Source organism: Esox lucius, chromosome 2 (genome assembly GCF_011004845.1).
Source record: "Esox lucius isolate fEsoLuc1 chromosome 2, fEsoLuc1.pri, whole genome shotgun sequence".
In the NCBI taxonomy this organism is placed as follows: domain Eukaryota; kingdom Metazoa; phylum Chordata; class Actinopteri; order Esociformes; family Esocidae; genus Esox; species Esox lucius.
Genome location: NC_047570.1, coordinates 15358270 through 15382003, shown reverse-complemented (window position 1 = coordinate 15382003; position 23734 = coordinate 15358270). Strand labels below are relative to the sequence as shown.

At 40.7% G+C, this 23734-nt stretch overlaps 2 protein-coding genes across 7 annotated transcripts in view; both read left to right on the top strand.

Annotated features, from left to right (window-relative positions):
• Positions 1 to 18542, top strand: part of tead1b (TEA domain family member 1b) — a 78174-nt gene extending 59632 nt beyond the window's left edge. The window contains exons 2-13 of one of the 6 annotated variants that reach the window (XM_034297576.1): positions 5179 to 5243; positions 6831 to 6893; positions 6985 to 7047; positions 9620 to 9631; positions 10644 to 10778; positions 11068 to 11114; positions 11433 to 11494; positions 11664 to 11788; positions 12856 to 13029; positions 14859 to 14999; positions 15099 to 15251; positions 15841 to 18542. In XM_034297576.1, coding sequence (XP_034153467.1) covers positions 5179 to 5243; positions 6831 to 6893; positions 6985 to 7047; positions 9620 to 9631; positions 10644 to 10778; positions 11068 to 11114; positions 11433 to 11494; positions 11664 to 11788; positions 12856 to 13029; positions 14859 to 14999; positions 15099 to 15251; positions 15841 to 15954 — 1154 coding nt within the window. In that variant the 3' untranslated portion in view covers positions 15955 to 18542. The remainder of the gene's footprint in view (positions 1 to 5178; positions 5244 to 6830; positions 6894 to 6984; positions 7048 to 9619; positions 9632 to 10643; positions 10779 to 11067; positions 11115 to 11432; positions 11495 to 11663; positions 11789 to 12855; positions 13030 to 14858; positions 15000 to 15098; positions 15252 to 15840) is intronic. The other 5 variants (XM_010881024.4, XM_010881033.4, XM_010881042.4 and 2 more) reach the window with 5 other exon arrangements.
• Positions 18543 to 20680: 2138 nt separating this feature from the next.
• rassf10b (Ras association domain family member 10b) lies at positions 20681 to 22613 on the top strand. Its single transcript, XM_010881055.3, has one exon. It carries the CDS (start codon positions 21000 to 21002, stop codon positions 22377 to 22379), a length of 1380 nt encoding a protein of 459 aa, XP_010879357.1. The 5' UTR covers positions 20681 to 20999; the 3' UTR covers positions 22380 to 22613.
• The last annotated feature ends 1121 nt before the right edge of the window (positions 22614 to 23734 follow it).

The following is a 23734-nucleotide window of genomic DNA, read 5'->3' as shown; positions in this document are numbered from 1 at the left end:
CATATGTCTGTTATATAAAAAAATCAGCCACAAAACATTGTTTTAACCAGTAAATTGTAAAACCCAAATAATGAATAACCCAAGTGTCCCTAACTCTTTTCCCCTAAAATCAAAGCCAAAATATCACAGATTAGACAAACATTTTCAGTTGTACCTTGAAGGGCAGGAGGTTACCAGGGTAAGGGAGCCAAAAGCCCTTGTGGAGCATTTCTTCTGCTGCTGCTTGCTAGCTTGAATCTCACTATGTTTTAGTAATCTGATTGATTTGCAAGCCGATGCAGTATAAATAAAAAGTTTCTGTGAATGAATTAGAAGATGATTCGTAGTCATTATTCTATTGAGGGCCAGCTAACTAGTTAGACATTATTGTTGGCGGTGTTACCTAGCATAAAGGAACATTCTGTTAAGTGCATGAATTGACAGGAGAGCGTGAACACTGTGCATGAAATTGGTGAGTGTGTAAACAATGTGAGGGTGGAGATCGACTTGAGGAACTGTGCGCTGCTTGATTGAGGGATAGACAGGGGGCATGGAATGCAAGCAGTCGGGAAGTAGAACAAGAGCCTTGGAGAGGCCTAACAACTTTTGTTACTCCAATTTTTACTAATTGAATTGTTATTTTCAGTCTGGTCACTGGTTGTACCAAAATAAAAGTCACGTTTGCACAGAAAGATATATGGTTGTAAACATAACCAAATTTGTAATACTTTAGAGCCCTTACAATGGCTATAGTCTATGGCTTTGCCAAAGAGTAGGGATAGGAATCAGGGTGAGCCTGTCCCAGGTCCTTCCAAAAAGAAAGGATGCGAAGGGCCAAATTAGATTTCTGACTGAATGAAGAATCAGCTGCTGGGGGACAATCCCAGGAAGAGTGGAGCCACTGTCTCTTTGTGTGGCTGTGGTTTGAGTGCCATTGATATGGCACAGGACCTCCAGAGTCATTGAGATTCAGAGGAGGCCATTCTAACCGGGGGGAAGGAATACACACTCTCCTGGCTGCCTAGCAGCATGACTGTACTCCGGGGGTCACACCATATATATCTAATCCTTTTCCTGCTGCTTTGAGTGACAGAAAGAACAGTCTTTAAAGAGTTTTAAGTCCTCCGATCAACCCCCACCCCCTCGCCCAGACTTTCTCTCTCTTACTCCAGTGGGGCACAACCATTCATTTGTCAAACTGAGGGAAAATGAAATGAAATTGTTTTCCCTATGATTGTCAAATGCCCCAAAAATGTCCGATTCCAGAAGCATTCCCAATTCGCCATTCCATTCCAGCACTCTGTAACATAGGCTGATGCCTAGAGCATCATCTGTCATAATACAGGGACTCTTTTCCCTTGCAGCAACCTCACAGGAGGGGGTGGTGAGGAGATGTAGAGAGGCCAGGCCAGTGTATCCGTCCTGTGTTGCCTGGGGAGAAGGTGTTAGCTAACGTGTTGATAGACAGTGGAGGAAAACAGGGGCTATGTCGGAATGAGAGGTCCCAGGCTGCTGCTTCAGCGTCTTTTAGAGGCAATAATTCATCCAAATCGCACATGGCAGCTCTTACCACCCACCTAGTTGAAATGTGCATTAGTTACAATGCAGAGCTGGAAATCTGGTGTGCATATTGTGAAAACGTTCACTTTCCCAGTGCTACTGGCTCTCACTGGTCCAGGTGTGTGAGTGCTTGGGCAAAAACAAAAATGTGCTCCCTTTAGGATCCCGAGGACCAGGATTGGGAAAAACTGGTTTAGAGCATAGCAATCTGTTTACTGATATTTCCTTTTAACATATGTTAACACATGTCAATTTGAGACACACGTGTCAATCTGTTTATCTGTATAAAATAAATTGTTGAATTTTAGTCAGGTGAAAAGGCTTGAAGAGCACATAGTAAGGAGCCAGGCCAGCCAATTTTGTTTCCTGTATTGTCCTGGGAAAAATACTATAAGGATAGTTCAAAGTGATGACACTAAATCATGCACTAAATTCACTGAGCTCTATTATGGTAGGTTGTGCCTTTCCTGAAGTTGCTTAAATGGATGCGACAAATGTCAGTGACATCACACCAATGATTGCAATAATAATATTAAATAATAAAAAAAAAATAGTTTTGTAGTGTGAAGATACACAAAACTCCTTCTTCAAAATAAATCCTGAATCATATTTTTTGCCATTGTTATGTGTTACCTAGCACACATCTTTCACAGAAACACCTAATCTGGCGTAAATGCTGTGTCATGTCAAATTGTACAAATCTTTTTTGCGAAAATCACTCTACCACTTGTGTGGTACCACTTGTCTTAGGCTTGAAACCAGGCTTTGCCTTTTTTGTTGATGTAAATAAGAATTTGTTCTCATTAAACTTACCTTGTGAAAATAATTTGAAGCTTTCGAGAACATTTTAGTTTATTGGACAATTTCACTTTCCCAAAGTTATACTTGAAACCCCAAACCCCAGTCCATCCTGTTAAGTCTGCTTTGCATCGGTCCCCAGAAGTATTGTGATATTGTGCCTTTGGGTTTGACATTTCTGTGGTCACACTCTCACTTTGGCCTCTATCTAGCTAATTAGCTAAACGCTGTTTAGCTCAGTAGCTAGCATTGCTAGGAAGGTGCTAATTAAAGCATGTAAAGGGAAGTTTTGTTTGTGAAATCACTTGGAATATTCACCATCCGGATGCCATAGTTTCATAGTGACGTGTCAATAAGCTAACGTTAATGCCATTGGGGTTGGTGTGAACAGGAGCAAGACAAGCCCCTGGGCACTCAGGGCCGTATCTCCTGTTTGTCGGTCCCTTCTGTCTTTGGTACCTCCAGGTTGGTAGTGTAGTTAATATTACGGTGACAGGTGAAGCAGTATCCAAGACTAATGATTTTCAGCAACAATTTACAGTTATGGCTCAGTCTTCTTCCTAGTGCTCCTTCGTGGGATCAGCATGACACCTTAAAAGAAGTAGCTAGCTGTTTTGGGTCTTATATTTTTGTTTTCCAACATATGAAGCCATGTTGTAAATATGTTATAATCCAGAAGCAACTGTTTAAAATATTACAAGACAACGAACATTTGACATCATTGCATGCATGATAGTACAACAGAGAATGTTTAGAATTTATAAAATAAAATATATTTAATAAATTATTCAAAAACAGTTACAAATGCACCTGGACGGACATTGCCGTCGATTCCCCTAATGTGTATCTAGTCATCAAAAGAGTAAATGTTATTATTTTCTATACTATAGAGGAGCACTTTTAGGCTGAGGCATTCGTGGTTAGGTTTACACGCATACAAATGCATACAAATGCATACAAATAAATATTGTTTAGGTTAAAGTTTGATTTTGGACTTGGGTTAGTGGAGAGGGAATATTTGGAATCGTTGTTGTCATTCCCGCAAGGATAGATATACAAATGTTGGTGTGTGTGTATGTGTGTATGCTCTCGCACACAGCTGCCTGTTTCTGAGCTTTGATCTGGGAGTCAGGCATCTGCATGAATGCCCTTATTGTCATGTTATGTGCACACATTGTGTGAATGATTGAAAATAGCACAACCCACAACTTCATCTGGGGGAGATTACAATGGATGCACGCTGGCAGATGGAATTACACCCCGAAAATGTTGTTCTTGTGACCTGGTTCAGTAACCTTGGCTTCACCTTAACCACAGAAAGTTGTTAGTGGGAAACAATGTTGAGCACACAAGGTGAAATAAAAATCCAGACCTTAAGCAAGGCCTTTAACACTAACTGATCCAGGATCAGTTCTGGCTGATTATTATTATACTCTAATGTCTTTATGAGGATGGGAGATTTGGGGTCCTGGTGCCTCGTTTAGGGCTTAACACCCTTGTCACAGAGCAGAGCAATGGCCGTGCAGAGACATGAAACAAGGTGGTCCATTACACAAACCGTGTGTCTGGGTTTGATTTAATATTTTTTGTTTGTTGACTTAAATTTGCCATTTTGGAGAACAAAAAGGCGCACCTCAATCTGCTATGTCATATATATTCTTTTGAAATTAACTGAAAACCTTTGATAGATAGAGCCAGCTGTGAAACTAGGGGCTAATACGTTTAATAAAATAGTGGAAGCAAACATTTTGGCATCCAGACAGCCTGGCTTCAAAGACTAAGACTGAAGGAGACAGCCAGAGAGAGGAAGAGATGGAAGGCTAGTATGTGAGAGACTCCCTTTCCCTTGACAGTTGTTGTTAATGGCAATAACTCAAGAGGCAATACCCAGACTGGCCCTCCTTTCATCTGGCACACCTGAACAGAGCTCGCTCCCTGGGTGCACAGCAGGTGGAGTTTTCAGCCTGGCTGGCTCAGTGTGTCCATTACTCCGACAACAGGCAGCCCAGACGTGCAACCCACAATAACCACCACGACCAGGCTAATTTTATACCTCACGGTATTCACCATCCAGCGTTTGTACATTATGTTGTCCGTGCATTGCTTTTTGCAGGAAATCCTGTAGCTTTTCCCTTCTGAGGACACAATTGCTGCTCTGTGGCAAATTTACCATTGTAACTGTATGCTGATATTGCCAAGTGAAATGTCAAAGACTAGTCCTTTAATTGAGCTGGGCCAGATTGGTTGTTTAAAGAACTTGTTGCATTAAATGGGAGGGAGAAGCAAGACCATGGCATTGGTTGCCTGCAGCTGGACACATAATTAGAGCAGCTCCTTACCTATAATATCTGTAATAGTTTTGGGATGGCGGTATGTTATTACCATATGAAAAGGCTAAGCAGAGGTCATTGTGCATCGCTGCAGCAATTAGAGGCGAGCTGAAGGCAGAAGAATGTTTGGAGCTGCCATTAATTGGAAATCACTTCTAAGCCCATGCTTTAATTATAATTTAGTGAGAACCGTACTGATTTAAATGAATATATTTCCGTTGCCATTATTTGCTGTAACAGTATGAATGTCTGGATGTGTTTCCTTTCATAGTGTGAGGCTTTGAAGAGAATGGAATTAAATTAGATTAATTTGAAAGGCTGTATGCTTGTTGTTAGGCTTTCTCATGGTAATGTAACATGCAGCGTTTCCATTTAAATGGGTTTTCTGTTTGTATATTTGTTGACGGGTATGGTTGTAGACTAATTGAATGGAACACACTGAAGTCCAGGATCTCCATGATGACTTATTTAGTGCTAATCTCTCGTTCTCCATTCTGCATACCTTTCGCAGGTCGTAATGAGCTGATAGCCAGATACATCAAACTTCGGACTGGGAAGACGAGGACGAGGAAGCAGGTAAGGATGAGGAATGTTTGCATGGCCCACTGAAATTAAGTCATACCTGAATGTGCCTGCTGCCTGTGCTTTTGCAGGAAAGAACACAGGGTGCCACCCGAAACACACGCATACACAAACACACACAGTTGCATGGGGCTTTGCTGCATGCTTGGACTGGTGGTAGGCTGTCTTACCAGACCCTGGGAGAGTTCAATCTTCTTACCATTGCGTGAGTGCATCTCTCATTTGGCCAAGCACACACCCAAAACCCCCCAGACACTTAATTGGACATCGTCGCATTACATTAACACAAATAGGACCCTTTTTCCGTTAAGTCCATGGACTGCTCAGTTTATATTCTATATAAAATAAAATCCTTCTAGAAACTGGATTAGGATGAGTGGGATAGAAATAAACATACATGTCAACATTTTATTGATAGGTCATGATGCAATACATACACATAAAATGGTAATAGACTGTAGTTTAAAATACTTGTTGCACGTAAGCGCCTGCAATGTCAGTGAGCGGAAAGCTGTCTGGCCATGAGGTCCATCAGTCTGGTTGAGCAGGAAGTCATGCTCATGACCGCTGGCTCGTATTTTCATGATAAACACCCCTGTGTCCAGACTGATACACTATAGCTGGATGTGAATTGATCAGTCAGCTAGAGAAACGCAGTTCACTGTCAGAGGAGTCCCACAAGGTAGTGGGTTGTTTTCCTGCTAATAATTTATTATACAATCAAAACACTGAAATGTGTTATATTTGATTATTGACGTGATGACTTTACAGTGATGAGAATTCATGATGAGAAATCAGTCTCAATCAGAATTCCTAGTATTTTATTTGCGCTAATTATCAGGATTTTAAGTATTACGATTACCTCCACGTTCCGTCTTCTAACAATCCTTGTTTTGTACGGGAGACAACAGCAAAAAACGATATTAGGACATTGTTTGATTATTTTTAATAAAACTAGGAATGCTGTAATTGATTTTAGGAGCTGGACCAGAGACATTCTGAAGTGACTATTGCACAGCTTTTAGCCGTTGATCCTTCCCCAGTGAGCTGCCTCAGCAGCCATTTGTGTGTGTTTGGCCTGATGAGGACCGAGTACTGTAAATCCCCCTCAGACCAACCATTGCCCTCTCACCTGTTCAGAAATACAGTCTGATTGCACTATATCTTACTACAACCCACAATTGACAACACTGAATATTTTATACAAGAGCATGACATATTTCCAAGTCTGTGTGAATGTTGAAAGCAGCATGGGCCTCTGAAACGCCTCATCAGGCTCCCTTAAGAATACTAGACTGGCCGATATTCATTCAGTACACACCAGATAACATCTGCGCCCTGTTAATGTGTGCTAAAGGGGCCTGCGTCCTCCTTAATCAGCTCACTTAAGTGACAACAACAGGCAACACAATGCTTTGGTGGCTGTGAGCTTGGTGTGTGGCTTGGAGATGCTTCTATTATGCTATCGGGCAGCTCAGTTCCCCCCGAAGTGTTCTCAACAAAGAGATGTGTAATCCTTTTTGTATTTTTGGTTTTCTTGTTTTTTTCCCCCCTTCTTCTTTTGTTTTAAAAAAAATGGAGGTGTCTAGTCACATACAGGTTTTAGCAAGAAAGAAAGTTCGAGAAATCTCAGCTGCCATCAAGGTACGTCTGGCTTTGCCCAGTTGCAGGGGGGCTTTTCATCGCCATGGTTACAGGCTGTTCCTTTGTTTTCCTCCCCTCCCCTACCCCGCAGGTGTCTAGTCACATTCAGGTTCTTGCCAGAAGGAAATCTCGTGAGTTTCATTCCAAGCTAAAGGTATGCGCTTCTCTGCTTTTGGGCTTGTGGTTGCTGTGCGTTGTCTTACTTCCTGTTTCCCGTGGTGACGGAGTGAATGCCTGATGCTCTGATTAATGTAACCTAGATCCCTTTCTCATGATTAGAATTTATAATAGGACCCTCACTAACTCACACTCACTAACACACACTAACACATACACACACACACACACACATACACACACACTCTCTCTCCATTTGTTTTATTTACTATTTATTTGACTTTGTTTGAACAAAAAGTGCATTTGTTTTGAGAACATCTGTAAGGATTTCTTTATATTTTGTTACTTTGTACATACAAAATATATTTTGTACTGTGAAATATAAAAACACTTTGGATTCTTATAAAACCCTCAAAACAAAAGGCACATGTAGTTTGTAGTTTTTCTGCTCCTATCTTTCTCTTTAACATGACAGTGTAAACCCAGAACCAGGAGTTGGCAGTGTTACTGGTATCTGTACTTTATGTGGGAAAGCATGCTGGCAAGATGCTTTGGCTGTTGGTGAGTGGCTGAGTGCTGGAGTTCAGAGGTCATCAATCAAAGTCTGTCATGTCATTGGTAGACACAGTATCAGCCACTGAAGTGAGCATTTTAAAAGGGTTTAGGTTACAGGACTAAGGGTGGTCCATCAAAAAACGTTCCCCTCTTCTTCTGCTTTTTTAACCCAGCCATATTCTGTCAGTGCTGAGTGAAGACAAGATGTAGACCATGAGGCCGCCGCATCTTGTCCACCTCCTTTGCTGTTCCCTACTGCTTATTGATATCTCCAGGCTCTTACACTGACATGGCTATCAGTGGCCTCCCTTTCTTTGCATACGTGTACTGTAGCCATCCTATTAAATTCTGTGTGACTCATTTAACCATTAGTAATGTGTTGGAAACCCTGGGCTAACACCACGTGCCCTTCTGAAAAGGTCTTATAAAAATATATATTGTGAAAGGTGTAATTTTGTAATACATTTACCTGTAATTCAAGGCATTTTTTCAAGGGTCGTTTGGCAATGTATGTGGCTTTAAGGACCTTAAAGTTGTCGTTTTTTCCCCTTCTTTAGTCTTTATAAGGGGATGACTACATCTTTTGACTTTCACACTTTTCCCCTGTTCCCAGTGTTCAGAAGGATTAATGACCCCTCATTAGTGTGTGTGTGTCTGTGTGTGTCTGTGTGTGTCTGTGTGTGTGTGTGTGTGTGTGTGTGTGTGTCGTCAGCCAGCAGTGAATGCCTGGTCTTTCAGGGACAGGATGGCTGTCTGAGTAAAAACAGCCAGCTTTTGTATGGGTCTCTGTCTACTCTCATCTAAAGCAAATTAGAGATCAGCAGCAAAGAGAAATGCACGCGCCCCCCTCCATTTGCAGGGAACATCGCTGTCTCTTTTCTTATCTGAGACATGTTGAGTGAAATGACAGTTATTATGGTGCCATTCTCTGTGCTACTACTCTCAAACCATATCTGACCATGGTGATCAAATCCTCAGATATGACAAAGTCCACGACATTCTCTGAAATGTCCCGCACAACATTATAATTAATTTGCATATCCAACTTTTAGTGTAACTGCGATGCTAGTTGATTAATGACTCTGAGGTTTCTGTACCAACCCTTGATTTCAGGACATGACACAAATACTTTTAACTCCAGAATGATTATCAATGGTGTATGCTAGCCATAGATGACAGATAGGGGGCACTGTATTGAGGCACTCTTTGAACAAAGGTTTTGGATCTTATAGAATTGCATTTATTAATGTCTATATTTATTTTTTCCACAAATATTTTATTACCCACAATTTTATACATACTTTTTAATCTTATTATACTTACAAATAACATACAAATAAAAATGCATTAAAAATTTTACTTATTTTCGTTAGAGTATAATGTCTAGAGATAAATATAGTTACTTTTTGCAATACAACAACAGAAATGCTTGAATGCTTGTAATGTTGTCCTTGAAACATTTCATTAAAATTCCAGTCATTCCTATTGAGGACTGCTCCCACTCGGAGTGCACACGATGGCCAATACATTGATTTTAAGACACGTCAAGACTTTTTATATCATTGTTAAATGTGATTTGTCATTCAGGGTATTCTTACATTTTTGTTACGACCTAATTATTTAATATCTGAATGCCATTCAATAAATATATATTATTAAACCAGGCCGGTTGATTAAGAACCAATTCTTATTTAGAGCAATGACCTGGGGGACATGATACGGGGGAAGAGGAACAATTAGGCTTAACTTTCTTCCTCAAGTACAGAATAAATAGCTTTCACTTTGGTGGTCGAGGGATTAGAACCTTGGACCTTTCTGACACTCATTTTTTTGGATTAATCAAATCTGATTCATTGAATTGAAATGTAATACTTTTACCTTAAGTGAATTTGAGTGATTTATATAAATGCTCTGTTACCTAAATACTATGTAATGTGTCTTTAAATATAATGCTGTTTGATATAATATTCATTTTTACACTGTTACATCTAACTCAGAATTGCTGTCCTGAGGTATTTGGAAATTACAATAAAACCTTGTTTGTTTGCATTCAGGTTACAAGCATGGTAAGTATCAATTTCCCGCCCCAGATCCAGGCTCTGTGCTTGCCAGACCTGTCAGCTGGTTGATTATCTTTGCTTTTACCATAGCTGCTGCCCAGTGTCTGTCTGGTCTGTTGGCCTCTGTCATAGCTTAACGCCGCTCCACTTACAGATGTTCTCAGCTCTTGCCAGCATGCTCACCTTCAGCTTTTGCATGTTTGCTGGTAGGGTTCGTAATGCTGTAGCAATGGTTCAAAAGGAATAGTATACCGCTAAGTCCTCAATTTATGTTGGGATACTAAACTCTGTGAAAAAAGAAACTTCAGTCTGTCAACAGAAATGAAATGGCATAGTTTAACTGATATTTGATATATGGTAGACTACTGAGTGGAACTGATGCAAACCAATTTCTCTGCTGTTTCCTCAGACAAAGGTTAACTACTCCTGCCATAGATTAATAAACCTTTCTTGATATCAACATTACATTTAAGATGATTAAATTGTTAGTTTGATTATACACAAAGCATCCACTCTATTGAGCTAAAGCATTCCTTCCCAGTAGAAGAGTGAGGGTACTGACTGAAAAGAGCCATGAAAGGAACTCTTAACCAAAGCTTTCGTCCTTCTGACTTAGTTTAGTAATTCCTTTTGTATGGTATTCTGCCAGAAAGGCAAATCCAGCCTTGACAAAAAGAAAATAAATTGAATGATGTTATATCGACAGTATTACATTATTATTACAAAAGTAGTACTGCTATAGTCTAGTGTGTTAGTGAAAGATTAGTCAATGAGGAAACTTGCTTTTAAGTGCATAGTTGCACTTACCACAATACTAGAATTAAATTATCTCTTTACTGTGTGGCTCTTCCCTTTGAGAAAATCCACTTCTTTAATGGCTGCTTTTAACATGCTTGCTGTTGGTCATTGTGGGAGGTGTGTGTGTCTATGTGTTTAGATGTGTGGCTGTTTGTTATCACTGTTCTGTCCCCCATCTTGCCCTCTGTATGTGCTAAGCCATTTGTGACTGCTGTTGAAGGATCAGACCGTGAAGGACAAAGCCCTCCAGAGCATGGCCTCCATGTCCTCAGCTCAGATCGTCTCTGCCACCGCCATCCACAACAAGCTGGGCCTGCCAGGCATCCCACGCCCATCCTTCCCAGGAGCGGCTGGGGTAAGAGGACTGCCGGCAACTCGCTATCAGTCCACTCAGACTAGCACACCACAGGGGGAAGCCACCAGACCCCCCTGCTCCCTAGCCAACACCGCTAACACCCCGTCCAAATCTCATTACACACACCAGGGCTTTATGGACCAGCCACATCTGATAAGCATACAATCAAAACGACTGTTGGTCGAGATAACTAAATATATTAATTGTGCTGCTTCAAAGTTGTTTTTACAAGAAAAGCTGTATGTGTGTTTGGATGTTTTGTTGTGCATTGATTCATCTAATTCTCCAGTTTTGGCAGGGCATGATATCCACGGGACAACCTGGGTCATCGCAAGAGTGAGTATATTCTTCTATTCTCTTGAAAACAATCGGTGTGACTGTTTTCTATTTCTTTCTCCCTCCCTGTCTCCCTGTCAGCCTCTTGCTGTTTCTCTCCCTCTCACTCTCTTTGTCACTTTCTCGACAGTATTTTCTTTGTGGATGCAGTGGTTTAAGGGTATATACGTTCCAGAGATAGGAATTGATGGGCTCTGTACAAATTCTTCAATCATTCTTTCTTCCTCTCTGAATGACATTAGTAATATGTTCAATATGTTGCTTTGTAGAAGTTCCAGACCATAATCTTTTTCTTACGGTCTCATCCTTTTGTTTTAGCATCAAGCCATTCGCCCAGCAAGCATATCCCATTCAGCCGGCAGTAACAACAACTATTTCCAGTAAGGCTCACACTGTTGCTCAGAACCAGTTCCAAAATGTCCCAGTTTGTTGACCTATAACTCTGTTAAATCGGACGACATGCCAAGTTACGTAGATTAAATGTTGCTTTATGATATCTCAGGAAGAGAGAAAAGGGTGTTGTTTGACGGTTGTGTTGCTGTGTTCTAGGTTATGAGCCCACGTCGGACCCCGCCCCTACAGTCCCGGCGTGGCAGGGCCGTTCCATTGGCACATCCAAACTCCGGCTGGTCGAGTTCTCTGCCTTCCTGGAGCAGCAGAGAGACCCAGACTCAGTCAGTATCTGAGCCGTGTGCTTATCACCACACTACACACTGCACCGCTACGAACTGTTGCTGACCTGTATTCTCTATTCCAACCTCAAGGGTTTAAGGGTTTTAATGTCGAGGGTGAAAAGCACCGCCACACTCTCATAGCTCTTCTATTTCATGGAAGCATGTAAAAGCATGACAAGATAGAGACTGTGTAGTCTGTATTCACTGACACCCTCACGAGACATGGCTGTCAGTCATTCACAGCTCTTATCACCCAGTACCGCGCCACCCCCCCCCAACCCACCCCCCCCACCCCCACCCGCCCAATACAAAGAGGTCTAGCCGCACACTGCCGAGAATCAAAGAGAAGAGGGTCTACTTCCAATGATTTCACATTCTAGATTGAATTCCCTTTACTTACTGTGAGCTACAATACTTACACACGCATAGACTGGGATAGCGGAAAGGAAGAGGGCCCACGTCATATCAAAAGGCACACAAACCAGATACCCTCAGCTCATGCCTCACATTTTTTATTGTTTGCTTTAGACGTGAGCGATCTGTCATAGTTTGTCTGCATTCCCCTAAGAGTTTTATTTTCCTATTGATATCGCATGACAACAGCCATTAATCTTTCATTTAACTGAATATTTGGGATGGTTACATTGCCTGAAGGCTAGGCAACAGAGGCCATGCAGCACTCTGGTCCTGAAGTAAAGGGCAACAGTGACTTTGAAATAAACCTCATGATAAGATTTGATACTCTGACAACCAGGGAATTATCATAATAGTCCAGATTTAATTGCCAAGATATTCCCGGATTTGCTGGCATTTCTCCTTTTTCTTTAGACAATAATATCTTGTTTTTTTCTGTCTCGTAAGCCATCCAAGAGAATAGACAGCTATTGTAAATGATGATGTTAGAAAATTAGAACAGTATGAAAGATGAATATTCAAAAGCTCTTTGTTTGGGTTTATTCACAAACATGACTGTAAATATTTATAATGAATTGTCATTAAGTTTTTTTTGCTTATGATTTACAAATATGTATTTCTTAAATTAGCTACCGCTGTTTACTCTCTTTCAGTACAACAAGCACCTCTTTGTGCACATTGGACAGACAAACCACTCTTACAGCGATGCGTTGCTTGAGTCCGTGGATATTCGTCAGATCTATGACAAATTTCCTGAAAAGAAAGGAGGACTGAAGGAGCTCTTTGGCAAGGGTCCCCAGAATTCTTTCTTCCTCATAAAGTTTTGGGTGAGTGTCATTTGTCTGCATTGGTCTGGTGGCTGAATAGCACTTTAGTATGTCTAGTAGGCCTTGTGTAGAAAGATAAGAATTGTGGAAAGAAAAGGTATCTTTAAACATATTTAAACAAGTCACAGAAAACAAACTGTTAAAAGGCACGTCAAATGAAACTGATTAGATTGGATGCTTCTTAATGTCTTTATCTCTATATATATATTTATTATTTATTTATTGTTGTTTCTGTGGTACAGCCACATTTCCTATCGTACAACTCATAACAAACAGCATTTGTTTACGTTATTCTAAAGGCAAAGGGTTTAATCAGAGGCTAAACAGTGAAGATGGCTCTCTCTTGTCTGCAGAATGCATGTTGTGTTGCTATATTTGGCCTTGCATAGCACGAGAGCTTGTGATCAAAGCGCTCACTAATTCAGTGTAATATCTCAAAACAATGGAGTGACCTGGTTGCACTCTTGATGGCTGTTCAAACATTGTGTGTATTTTACCCCAATGGAAAATGCTAACTAGCGGCAGCCAACAAAGTGGGCCTCGCCGCCACAGCCAAACCATGCTGGCTAAAATTCCTTTTGAAGTGATCGGCCAATCTGATTTTCAAATGAAAAGCACAATCTGCACAATAATGAAAGTATAACTGCTTTGCCTAATGAAGAAGGGGGATGCCGTTGAAGTACTGCTTTTTTTGTCCCCTTAATGAACATGATGTCCTGGGCCTGGAGAGCTGTCCCCTGAGCGCTGCTCCTTTTCAATAGCATGAATCAGCCTCTTAACATAACTTCATTTATTCCCCTTTATAATCGAGTTCCAAATGTGATTACATTTACATAGTCATTCAGAGGTGGCTAAGAAGTGAGTTATTTAAGACTATCCATTCATTCACTTCAGCACTGATGCCCAGTTAGATGGTAATACATTTTCAGGTGTAGGTTATCATTTACAACATTTACAGTATTGCAGTTATTTTCTGCGTAAAGCCTTCATCTGATTGTCGTCTCACTAGAGGGCAGTGTTTACCTGATGGTCTTTCTACAGGACATGGCCATTTCCTCATATGCAGTGGCAATTTAAGCACGTAAATCTTGAAAGAGCAAACTCACCAGTTTTTATGCAACCAGTGAAGCCAATACAAACATGATTTAAATGCACTATAAAAGGGACAAATGCTGCCTTTTCTAAAAGCACCATTCATTCAGCTTAATCTTCTAGATTTTTTAAACCATTGCTTACGCATGGGAAGAGATTGTGTGGATCATCAATATTTTTATTCTGTATTCCCTTACAGAGGAAAGCACATGGCCTGCAATTATATATCATACTAGCCAGATAACCAACATAATACTGGAACTCTCTCCTTGCACCCCATTGGTTGCAATAGTGATGTAGTTTCCCCATGAGTGACAGCCCCCTGAACCAACCACATCTAGTGAGGGAAGTGTAAAAATGCCTACGCTGGTCATTTTCTCTAATAGCTCCTCAGAAATCATCTAGCCAGGGTGAAACAGCATACCTGTTTATTTACAAAAACAAAAAGTACTAAAACTATAATTTTACAGCAAATATAGCAAGAATGTGACTTTATTAATAGAAATATACAAAAAGGATATAATATACCTATTATATATATATATGTATATTGTATCATTTTATATTATATCATGTATATGTGTATTACTAGCTGGTAATATGTGCAAATGTCATACCAATGAATGCTGGAAAAACTGGTGGGGCTCTGCCTAATTTGCCCTAAATGACATCAACACTGGTCATATGGATTAACAAATGTGACAAAATAATAATACCGTGTTGTTATTGGTTCTTAGGCTGACTTGAACTGCAGCATTCAGGATGATGTGGGGTCTTTCTATGGAGTAACCAGTCAGTACGAGAGCTCAGAGAACATGACAATAACCTGCTCCACCAAGGTGTGCTCTTTTGGCAAGCAGGTGGTCGAGAAGGTGGAGGTGGGTATTCAGTGAGTCTAAATGAATTGCATGCTGTAATTTACACATTGCTAGTACGTTGCTATCTATTTTTCCTGGATGTTGCCTCTTCTTCCCCAGACGGAGTATGCCCGGTTTGAAAACGGACGCTTCGTGTACAGAATAAGCCGGTCTCCCATGTGTGAATACATGATCAACTTCATCCACAAGCTCAAACACCTGCCTGAGAAGTACATGATGAACAGTGTACTGGAGAACTTCACCATCCTATTGGTAAACATGACTTCCTGCCCTGTCCTAAAACAACTGGGTCTTTTACTACACTAACTTGTGGCTAGGACCCTACCTCTCCTTTATTCGGCCTCATGGTCTCCAGCGAGCCTTAAACAAGGAGCTCTGCCTGGGGCCTGACATGAGCCCCGTCCCCTGCATTCCTTACATTCCACCGGGTATGGATCACAGTGTGAGGAGCCTCATTATCTGCAGGGATGAGGAAGAGAGGAGGGGAAGGGAGGGGGGACAGATCGGAGGGGGTGGGGACGTTCCCCTGTTATTTCCCATCACATGGGGGCTTAATGTCCCATTCTCCACCGCAGAGAGAGCTCTTTTTAATGCATGTGTGGGCGTGTGTGTACTCTCAACATCGCCATTTTTTCTTTATTCCTTTAAATTCTTTAGATTTTCCAAATGGACAGGTTTTTGTCACACTGCTCACTGACTGACATCTGTCGGAGGGCCTTTTTACATCTGAAAGCCCTTCTCCCAAGACTCCCAGATTCCTCTCCTGAGATGCACATTGCGTTACGTGGACTGGGGTTGCGTCGGGTCTGACTGACTAACGTGATGCTTCCTTCACTTCCAGGTGGTGACGAACAGGGACACCCAGGAGACCCTGCTGTGTATGGCATGTGTGTTTGAGGTGTCGAACAGCGAGCACGGCGCACAGCATCATATCTACCGACTGGTGAAAGAATGAGACACCTGAAGCCCCGGAATAACCCATTTACATAGACTGAAGAACCTCAAAACGAAGTGGCAGTGCCTCTAGCTGAAAATCACACCTACAATGCTTTTTGGTCACATTTTGGGTGAAGCATATTGTCATTATTTTCTGTGTATATTAACGTATGTGTTTGATGTTTGACTGCAGCTGTGAATTACGGTACAGTTGTTCTGTGTTTCGATGAAGGAGAAATTCTTCATTTTACGGATGTTGAGTCAATCTTTGTTTGGTTGGATGTCAATGTTTTGTTTTGTAGGATGTACATATAAAAGTGGCAGTATCTAAAGAAACTGTTGGTTGGGTTTAATTTGCTCAATAGACGTGTAAGTTGACTTTTTCCCGCTTTGATCTTTTAATGTGGTCTATAAAAAAATGACAAAGATGTTAGCCCTTTTCACATGAGTTCTGTAACTACGTATGTCGGTCTGTATGTCTGTAATTGATCATTCGTGAGCATATAGATACACACACATGGCCAATAGGTTTTCCAAAGAAAAATGTTTTTAGAAAACATTTTGGACAATATAATTGGTAGACAGAAGTCAGTTAAAGGCAAGTGATTGTGGACATCATCGTTCTATTTATTACATGATCATCAGTTGCTTTCAGGGAAATTTCATACAGATCCCTGTCGAAGCACTTCATGTCTTAGACGCTAACAGCAGTATGAATGCATTGTAATTACACTACAGGCACCAAGTTCAACCTGTATCTTTGCCTCAGTCCGGGCAAGTCTTACATTGCAATAGAAAAACATGGATTTCTCTCGTTACACGTTCCTACAATACAAACGAGTCCCTCTCATGTTAGACGAAAGTCATTGAAAATAGTTTTGATTCTAAAAACGTGAAAGCACTACATTTACGTCTCTGAGTGGAATGTCACCTTGTCCTAAGCACTTGGTTCCCCTTGTAGAATATGCCTTTGCAATTTCACCTTTTATGTTTTCTTTTTAGATATGTTGTTTTAGGATCTGTTTAACTCATTACGAGACAATGGTTAACTTGTTATTAGACAGCGGGCTGTGCTCAGTATGCAGTTGAATTGCCTCTGAGTTGACTTCTTATTTTTCAATGTCATACCTTTTCTTTCAGTCATTGCAATGTAATTTCACACCAGCCCATGATTCCGTGGCCTAAACCAATTCCGAGCCTTAAATATGTCATGGTTGTGTGAATTCCAAAAGATGCCACTAAAGCTGTGATCTCTTTCCTAAGCTGGAAGACAGATTTTCACATTTTGTAGGAATTCTACTAGTACAATCTGCCAAAGTTGAACAGTGTACAGTGCCTTAGTGTGTGTTGTAATACTGGCCTTGGTTCACTTTTAAGATTGTCTTATGTTTTATTTTATCAGTCACCAATATATGTCATTGGTACAAAATCTTACCACACATAAGTCAAAATGTTACAACTTTTTAAAATAAGAACAGACTTTGCCTTTCCTATTCTGAAAGACCAAAAATATACAGAGATACCGTGGATCTGTAGTCATGTCCTGCACTGTAGCATGGAAGTGCCTTGGTTTAGAATCTCTAGCTTCGATAATACAAAATAATTATGAATTAAACATTGCTTAACCAAAAAAAGATAAAAGGAATCCAATCACCACATTGCCTTGCTGAAGGTTTGTACTAGATGACAAGGGACAGTGAGTTGATCCATGGTGAAATACATAATATAGTAATTCTTATTACAGTAGGTTTTAAGAAGGTGTCAGATAAGATGAGTATGTGTAGTGTTCATGTGAGTACAGTTATAGTAAATAAAAGGCCTGTTTGACCAGACAGTAACTTATAGAAATGGAGATGTTGACTCATCCCAGCAGCTGTGAAAAGTCACAGTCTTACAACTTCAGTGTATGTAGAGATACTTGCATGATTCCTGATTCATACTAAGTTATTGATGGGAACATATTCTGAATCATTGCAGAACGTTTATCTGGTAGATACAAAGTTGATACAATGATTTTGTTTTTTAATACAGCCCTATGGAGACTGAAGTTCAGTAGGCATATTTGAGTTTCCCTTTGTTTACGTTTTTTTCTTTTCTTCCTACCTTTCTGCCCTGTGTACTAGTTCACCTTCATGAATTACTTACTGAGGTGTTTTGTTTTACTGTTAAACATGTATACAATGGTTTTGTGATGACCTTTGGGGTATATTCCAAGCCCCAAGAAGGTGGTGGTGATGCTGTTACTGCTGCACTGCTGATACATTTGACAGGTCAGTTTCAGGCCGTAACAGACAACTTCACCTCCCACCTCTCTGGGGATCGGAATAAAGTTGATCAGAGGAATGTCTTTTGGACACTCTGAATAAAATGGACGTATATCATGACTGTGTAAAGGAATCTTGACACAAACATATCAGCAGTTTAGCTTGTTGTTATTTGTTTGTAATTCTGTCTTAATGTAGGTACTGGTACCTTTTTTTGTTCATTATTACCATTTTAAGATGTCGGCTTTAAAGTGAACTTTTCTACAGTTCAGATCATCATAAAAATGTGGGTTTGTGTGCGCATATATATATACGCATATGTATATATATATATATATATATGTATATATATATATGTGTGTATATATATATATATATATATATATATATTTTGTTGTAAAACGGTGCTTTGTATAAAAGTATATATCCTTGCTTTTCTTGGTACAGAAGTGTGATATCTTTTCATATCAATGGCAGTAAATCATTGGAGCGAAGGAGAGAAAAGAAAACCTGCTGTGTGTATGTGTTCTCTACTGCATAGGGTCTTGTCTTTGCTCCGTAACATTTGGATGCCTTCTTCATAAAGTGGTAGATATTTTGTAGCTTTCTAGATACTTTGTATGTATACAATATTGAAGTTAAATAAATCAGGAAAGAAAATGATGTCCGATTTTGCTCTTTGAACCACAGACAGTAAGAAAACTAAAATGTCATGCGTCTCCACATGAATACATCCATTATGATTAATTCAACAGGAAAGCGGGGAATGATAAGAGATTATTTTTTCGGAGAAAACAGTGGCCCAGATTCAAACTCGCTCCGTCAGATATGTACCAGAGGCAGCGGCTAATGCCACTGGACCTCTGTAGGACACATTTACTTGACTTCTAACTAAAACATGTTTACCTACGTCAGGATAAACCACCTGCAGTAACCTCCAGCATTCAAGAGAGGGCGCCATTCACTGGCTATTTACCTACGTCAGGATAAACCTGCAGTAACCTCCAGCATTCAAGAGAGGGCGCCATTCACTGGCTATTTGGTGGAGATTATTGTCCCACACAGCCCTTAGCCAGCAAAGATTGTATGGTTCATTTTGACTGTTGGAACTCCATTTTGTCTGTGTTGAAAGCTAACACCAGATGGAGCCATTTTCAAATGGAGGGACTTTTCAAATCTGAAAAGACTGAAAGCCACTACTAATATTTAGCTGTTCCACATACTTCCACATTCGGTACCACTGTTATAAAAAATGCTAGCATATCTAAAGATGGCTTTTGTTTTGTAATTTATTTTAGAGGGTTTATGTTTTAGGAATTGTAACATTAGTTTAGTGTGCTTTGCTACAGAAATGTCAAGAGACCAAATAAATTGTCTTTCTACAGCTGGGGTCCTGAAACCTCTCCAGGTTTGAGAACCACAGTCGTTCTAAGATATGGAACGACTGGGGATCGTCCCATATCTTAGATGTATCCAAGAGCCAGCAAGCCTGAATTAAATTGTCTACTATTTCAAGCCCTTGGATGCTTGATTCAGCAAAATTATGAGGCAGCTGGGGGTACCCAGAAGAGGTTGGAGAACCACTGTTTTACAGACTGCTGTTTTCTCTCTCCACTGACAATGTCCACATAATATCTAACAGATGTGTGTCTGCTGTCTGGCTGGCTGGCTCATGTGAGAGTGGATCTGGAGTCATTTTTAAATCCATGCCGGTGCACCATTGTAATCTTCCCAGGGGTCAAAGCCCTGCCAGATTTGGACTACAGTACTATGCTTCCTGTGTTTCTCCTGAGGCCTGTACACAGCTGCATCTGAGCACCAGAGGAAGAAGAGTGAAGGGCATAGTGGGTGGGTAATGTTCCCACTCTGGTCTGGATTCAGGGTATCTTGTCCTCACATAACAGGTGCCAGCAGGGTGTCTCTCTTGCTTTATAATTACAGATGAAACCTCTAAATCAGGCATCTTCTGAATGGACATGAAGGTAATTTAAACATATGCATCTACAAATACAGTCGTATGAAGTCAGATGAGGAATGAACTACTGCCTTTCTTTTAACACCCCACCCCCCACCCCGGTCTGTTTTTGTTGGCATCTAGTGCCACTGCAATTAATATTGACACATCTCATGCTTGACTGACGCTATATGTTGTTGCTTAATTCCCTTGTATAGTAGTAGGATGTTAAAATGACACTGGTAATAAAAATAATAATAGCCGTGCATGTATAGGCTACAATTATATTCTCCATATGTTCCGTTTACAACGTCTGTGATTCATGTGCTATTTTATCACTATTTAAATAGTTGGTATTTTTGTTATTTATTAATGGCTAATGGTGTTTTGGTTATAATTTTGTTATAACTCATACATTAAAGATGCGCAATCAGGTTCACTGGGAGATTAAAAACTTAATGGGCGGTGTTACTTGTCGAATTTAAAAACTCTGAAGTTGTCATGTGATCAAAGCAGAGTAGGTCTTGTGGCAGTATTGTACGCACAGCATGAAAAGCCCGCACCTGAGTGTTGACTTGAAAAGAGGTAACAGCATCTGAGGACACATGGACCTTACTACCGCTAGGAATTACTTGATTTCTGTGGGGCAGAATAGCTACACTTTCAAGGAACTCGTAATATGAAAAAGTCTATGAATGGTGGGTCTTGCTTTTTCTCTGCATGTAGCTTTATGCATGTGGATTAACATTGAGTTTAGCAATTAATGATACGACTGATCTGATTAGTTTTCTTCTTCAAAACGAATTCCGAATGGTATTCTGAGCGAATAACGTTTCGTTTTAGTTTATGATGGAGTCCGAGGAAAGTAAGATATCCGTGTGGGTTTGCCGAGAGGAGAAACTTGTCTCTGGACTGTCAAAGCGCACCACCTGTGCTGATGTGATCAAAGTGCTCCTCGAGGACCAAAACCTGAAACAATGTGTCACTGCGGCCATGCTCTCGGCATCACCTCAGTCTTATTGCATCGTAGAGAAATGGAGAGGATTTGAGAGAATTTTGCCGAATAAAACAAAAATTCTTCGACTTTGGGGCGCTTGGGGAGAGGAGCAAGAGAACGTACGGTTTGTGTTGATTAAAAACGAGGCTTCTTTGGCTAACCACCGACCCCGTAGCGCGGAGGCGCGTGTGGTGCTTAGCAAGGAGAGCCCGTGCGTTTACAAGGGGACAGTAAGAGCCACCATGGGCTTCTCACCTGAGAAACAACGTCGGATTGTAAGGAAAGCCTTCAGAAAGTTGGATAAAATAAATAAAAAGAGGGCGCAAACGGTTTCCAATGATACATCCTGTGGGGAGAAAATGGAAACGTTGGTTCACCTGGTCATATCTCAGGACCACACAATCCGCCAACAGGTCCAGAGAATTAAAGAACTGGACAGAGAGATCGAAAGGTATGAAGCTAAAGTTCACTTTGACAGAATGAAAATGCATGGGATCAATTATGTGCAAGACACATACCTAGTGGATGCACATCCAGACACACTCTGCAACCCAGAGGGTGAGAAGACGTCTTCTGCTGAGTCTGTAGCTCAGTTTGAGGAGTACACCCAAAGGTGTGAGGAGGTGATCAGGCTACAGGATGAATTGGCAGAGCACGAAGCGCTCATGGAGAGCATTACTGTGGAAATCCAAGAGGAACTGAACCAGCGGTGGATGAATCGAAGGCAGGAGGAACTGACAGGTAACGAAGTGGAACCCAGCTCAGAAGAGTCCACTATGAGGGTATCAACAACCCATGAAACATACACTTTAGAACTAGAGGCTGATACTTCATCAGAGAGTCATTTACATCTGGAGGAGGAGAGGATTAAAACGCAGCTGGATACCAGTTTATACATTGGGCTGTGCTTGAACACGGATTTAGAGGCTACTCGAAATCACTTGAACCTAACCCAGGATATTTTGGGGGCAAAAGAAAAGGAGATAAGGGATTTGCTGGAGAAAGTGAACTCACTGGACATAGAGGAAGACGGTACACCAAGCGAGGGCAATGTCTGCAACTCCGTGGTTGGCGAGGCCACAATGATGGAGAAGAGAAGTGAGTGGGTGGAGCAAGCTAGGGGGCTTTCAAAGACATGCAATGGCAATGATGATGACTCAGACACTGGCCTGAGTTCCATGCATAGTCAAGACTCAGATAACCCTCCTGTGAGTGAATCATTGGTATAAGTTGTGAAGATGCTTCCAGCTCCACTGGAAAATATAGGACATTATTCCAGTAGACTATGTCTAAAAAACTCAGGGTTCTGACACAGAGTATACCAACATGTTTTTACTTCTTAAAAAAATAACCCAAAACACATTGATTATTAGCTATTATGCACTTGCCAGATGTGATTTTGTGGACACATGGTTACGTGTTATATGAAGGGTGTATGTAAAATAAACATTATTTACAAGTTATTTTAAGTGTATGTGCTATTATTATTTTAAGGAAATATTCAGAAATATACATAGCCTTCATGTCTGCTAAATCTATGCAACAGGACGGAGTTTGGGAAAACTGAAATGTATGAATGACTTAAAACAGTGTGTGCATAAATGTTTGTGTGTTCATTTTTACATTTTCATTGTCAAAATATAGCAGACATTGTTATTCAGAGCAACCTATAGTTAGTGCATTCATTTATTTGGGCACTTCGGTCACATGATCACCCCCTGCTAAGGCTCCTCTGTTTTGTGGCGAATAATGATGTACAAAGAGCCCACAATCAATAATTAAAGTTAAATGAAACATAAGTCAATATAAGAATAATCCCACCGGTCACAACCATGATGGCACCGAGTTCACAAGAATCATATCACTTAAGTCACACATACATTGATACAGTCCTATCTAATCCTTAGTACAGTAAGGGTAAAAAATGTAGAAGGAATGCATGCTGCTTCTTCTTGCCGCTTGACACCATAAAACCTTGTGAAGGCCTTAAGATTACGACTTCCTTTCCCCTATGACATTGTGTGCTTGTTGACTGGTCAGGCAGTGCATGACTTGAATAGCTTTTATTATACATTCAAGATCATACCTCCTACAATACATGATAACATTAGTCTTTTATTACCTTCAGGACAGCTATGTGATCATGCTAATATATTAATGAATAATTAAGTCCATTCTTGGCAATGTGTCCGTGGATCATACCGAAAAACCCACGTTTTCAACTAAAACCGACATCCTGTTGAAACTGTCAAGTTCCCCCAAAAACATTCTGTCTGAAAAGTGACCTCACCCCGTCTCAGCAATATCGCTACCAATCACAATCATAATGAGATACAGGTGTTAAGCAGTTCGTTGGAGTTTGGGGATGCACCTGTCTGTTTTAACGGTCAAGAATCCGATGCCCCTTTCATTTTGTACAGCTGACTCAGTGTAGTAGCTATCAGCAAGGTCAGTGCTAGAAGGGAGAGAAAATGAGCTTGTAGCCATGTGTGTTTGAGAGAGACAGTACCGAGGGTACGAGGAGGCACATGGCATTATACAATGTAGCAATCATAGTGCTTTGCGGGGGGGGGGGTTAAGGTTC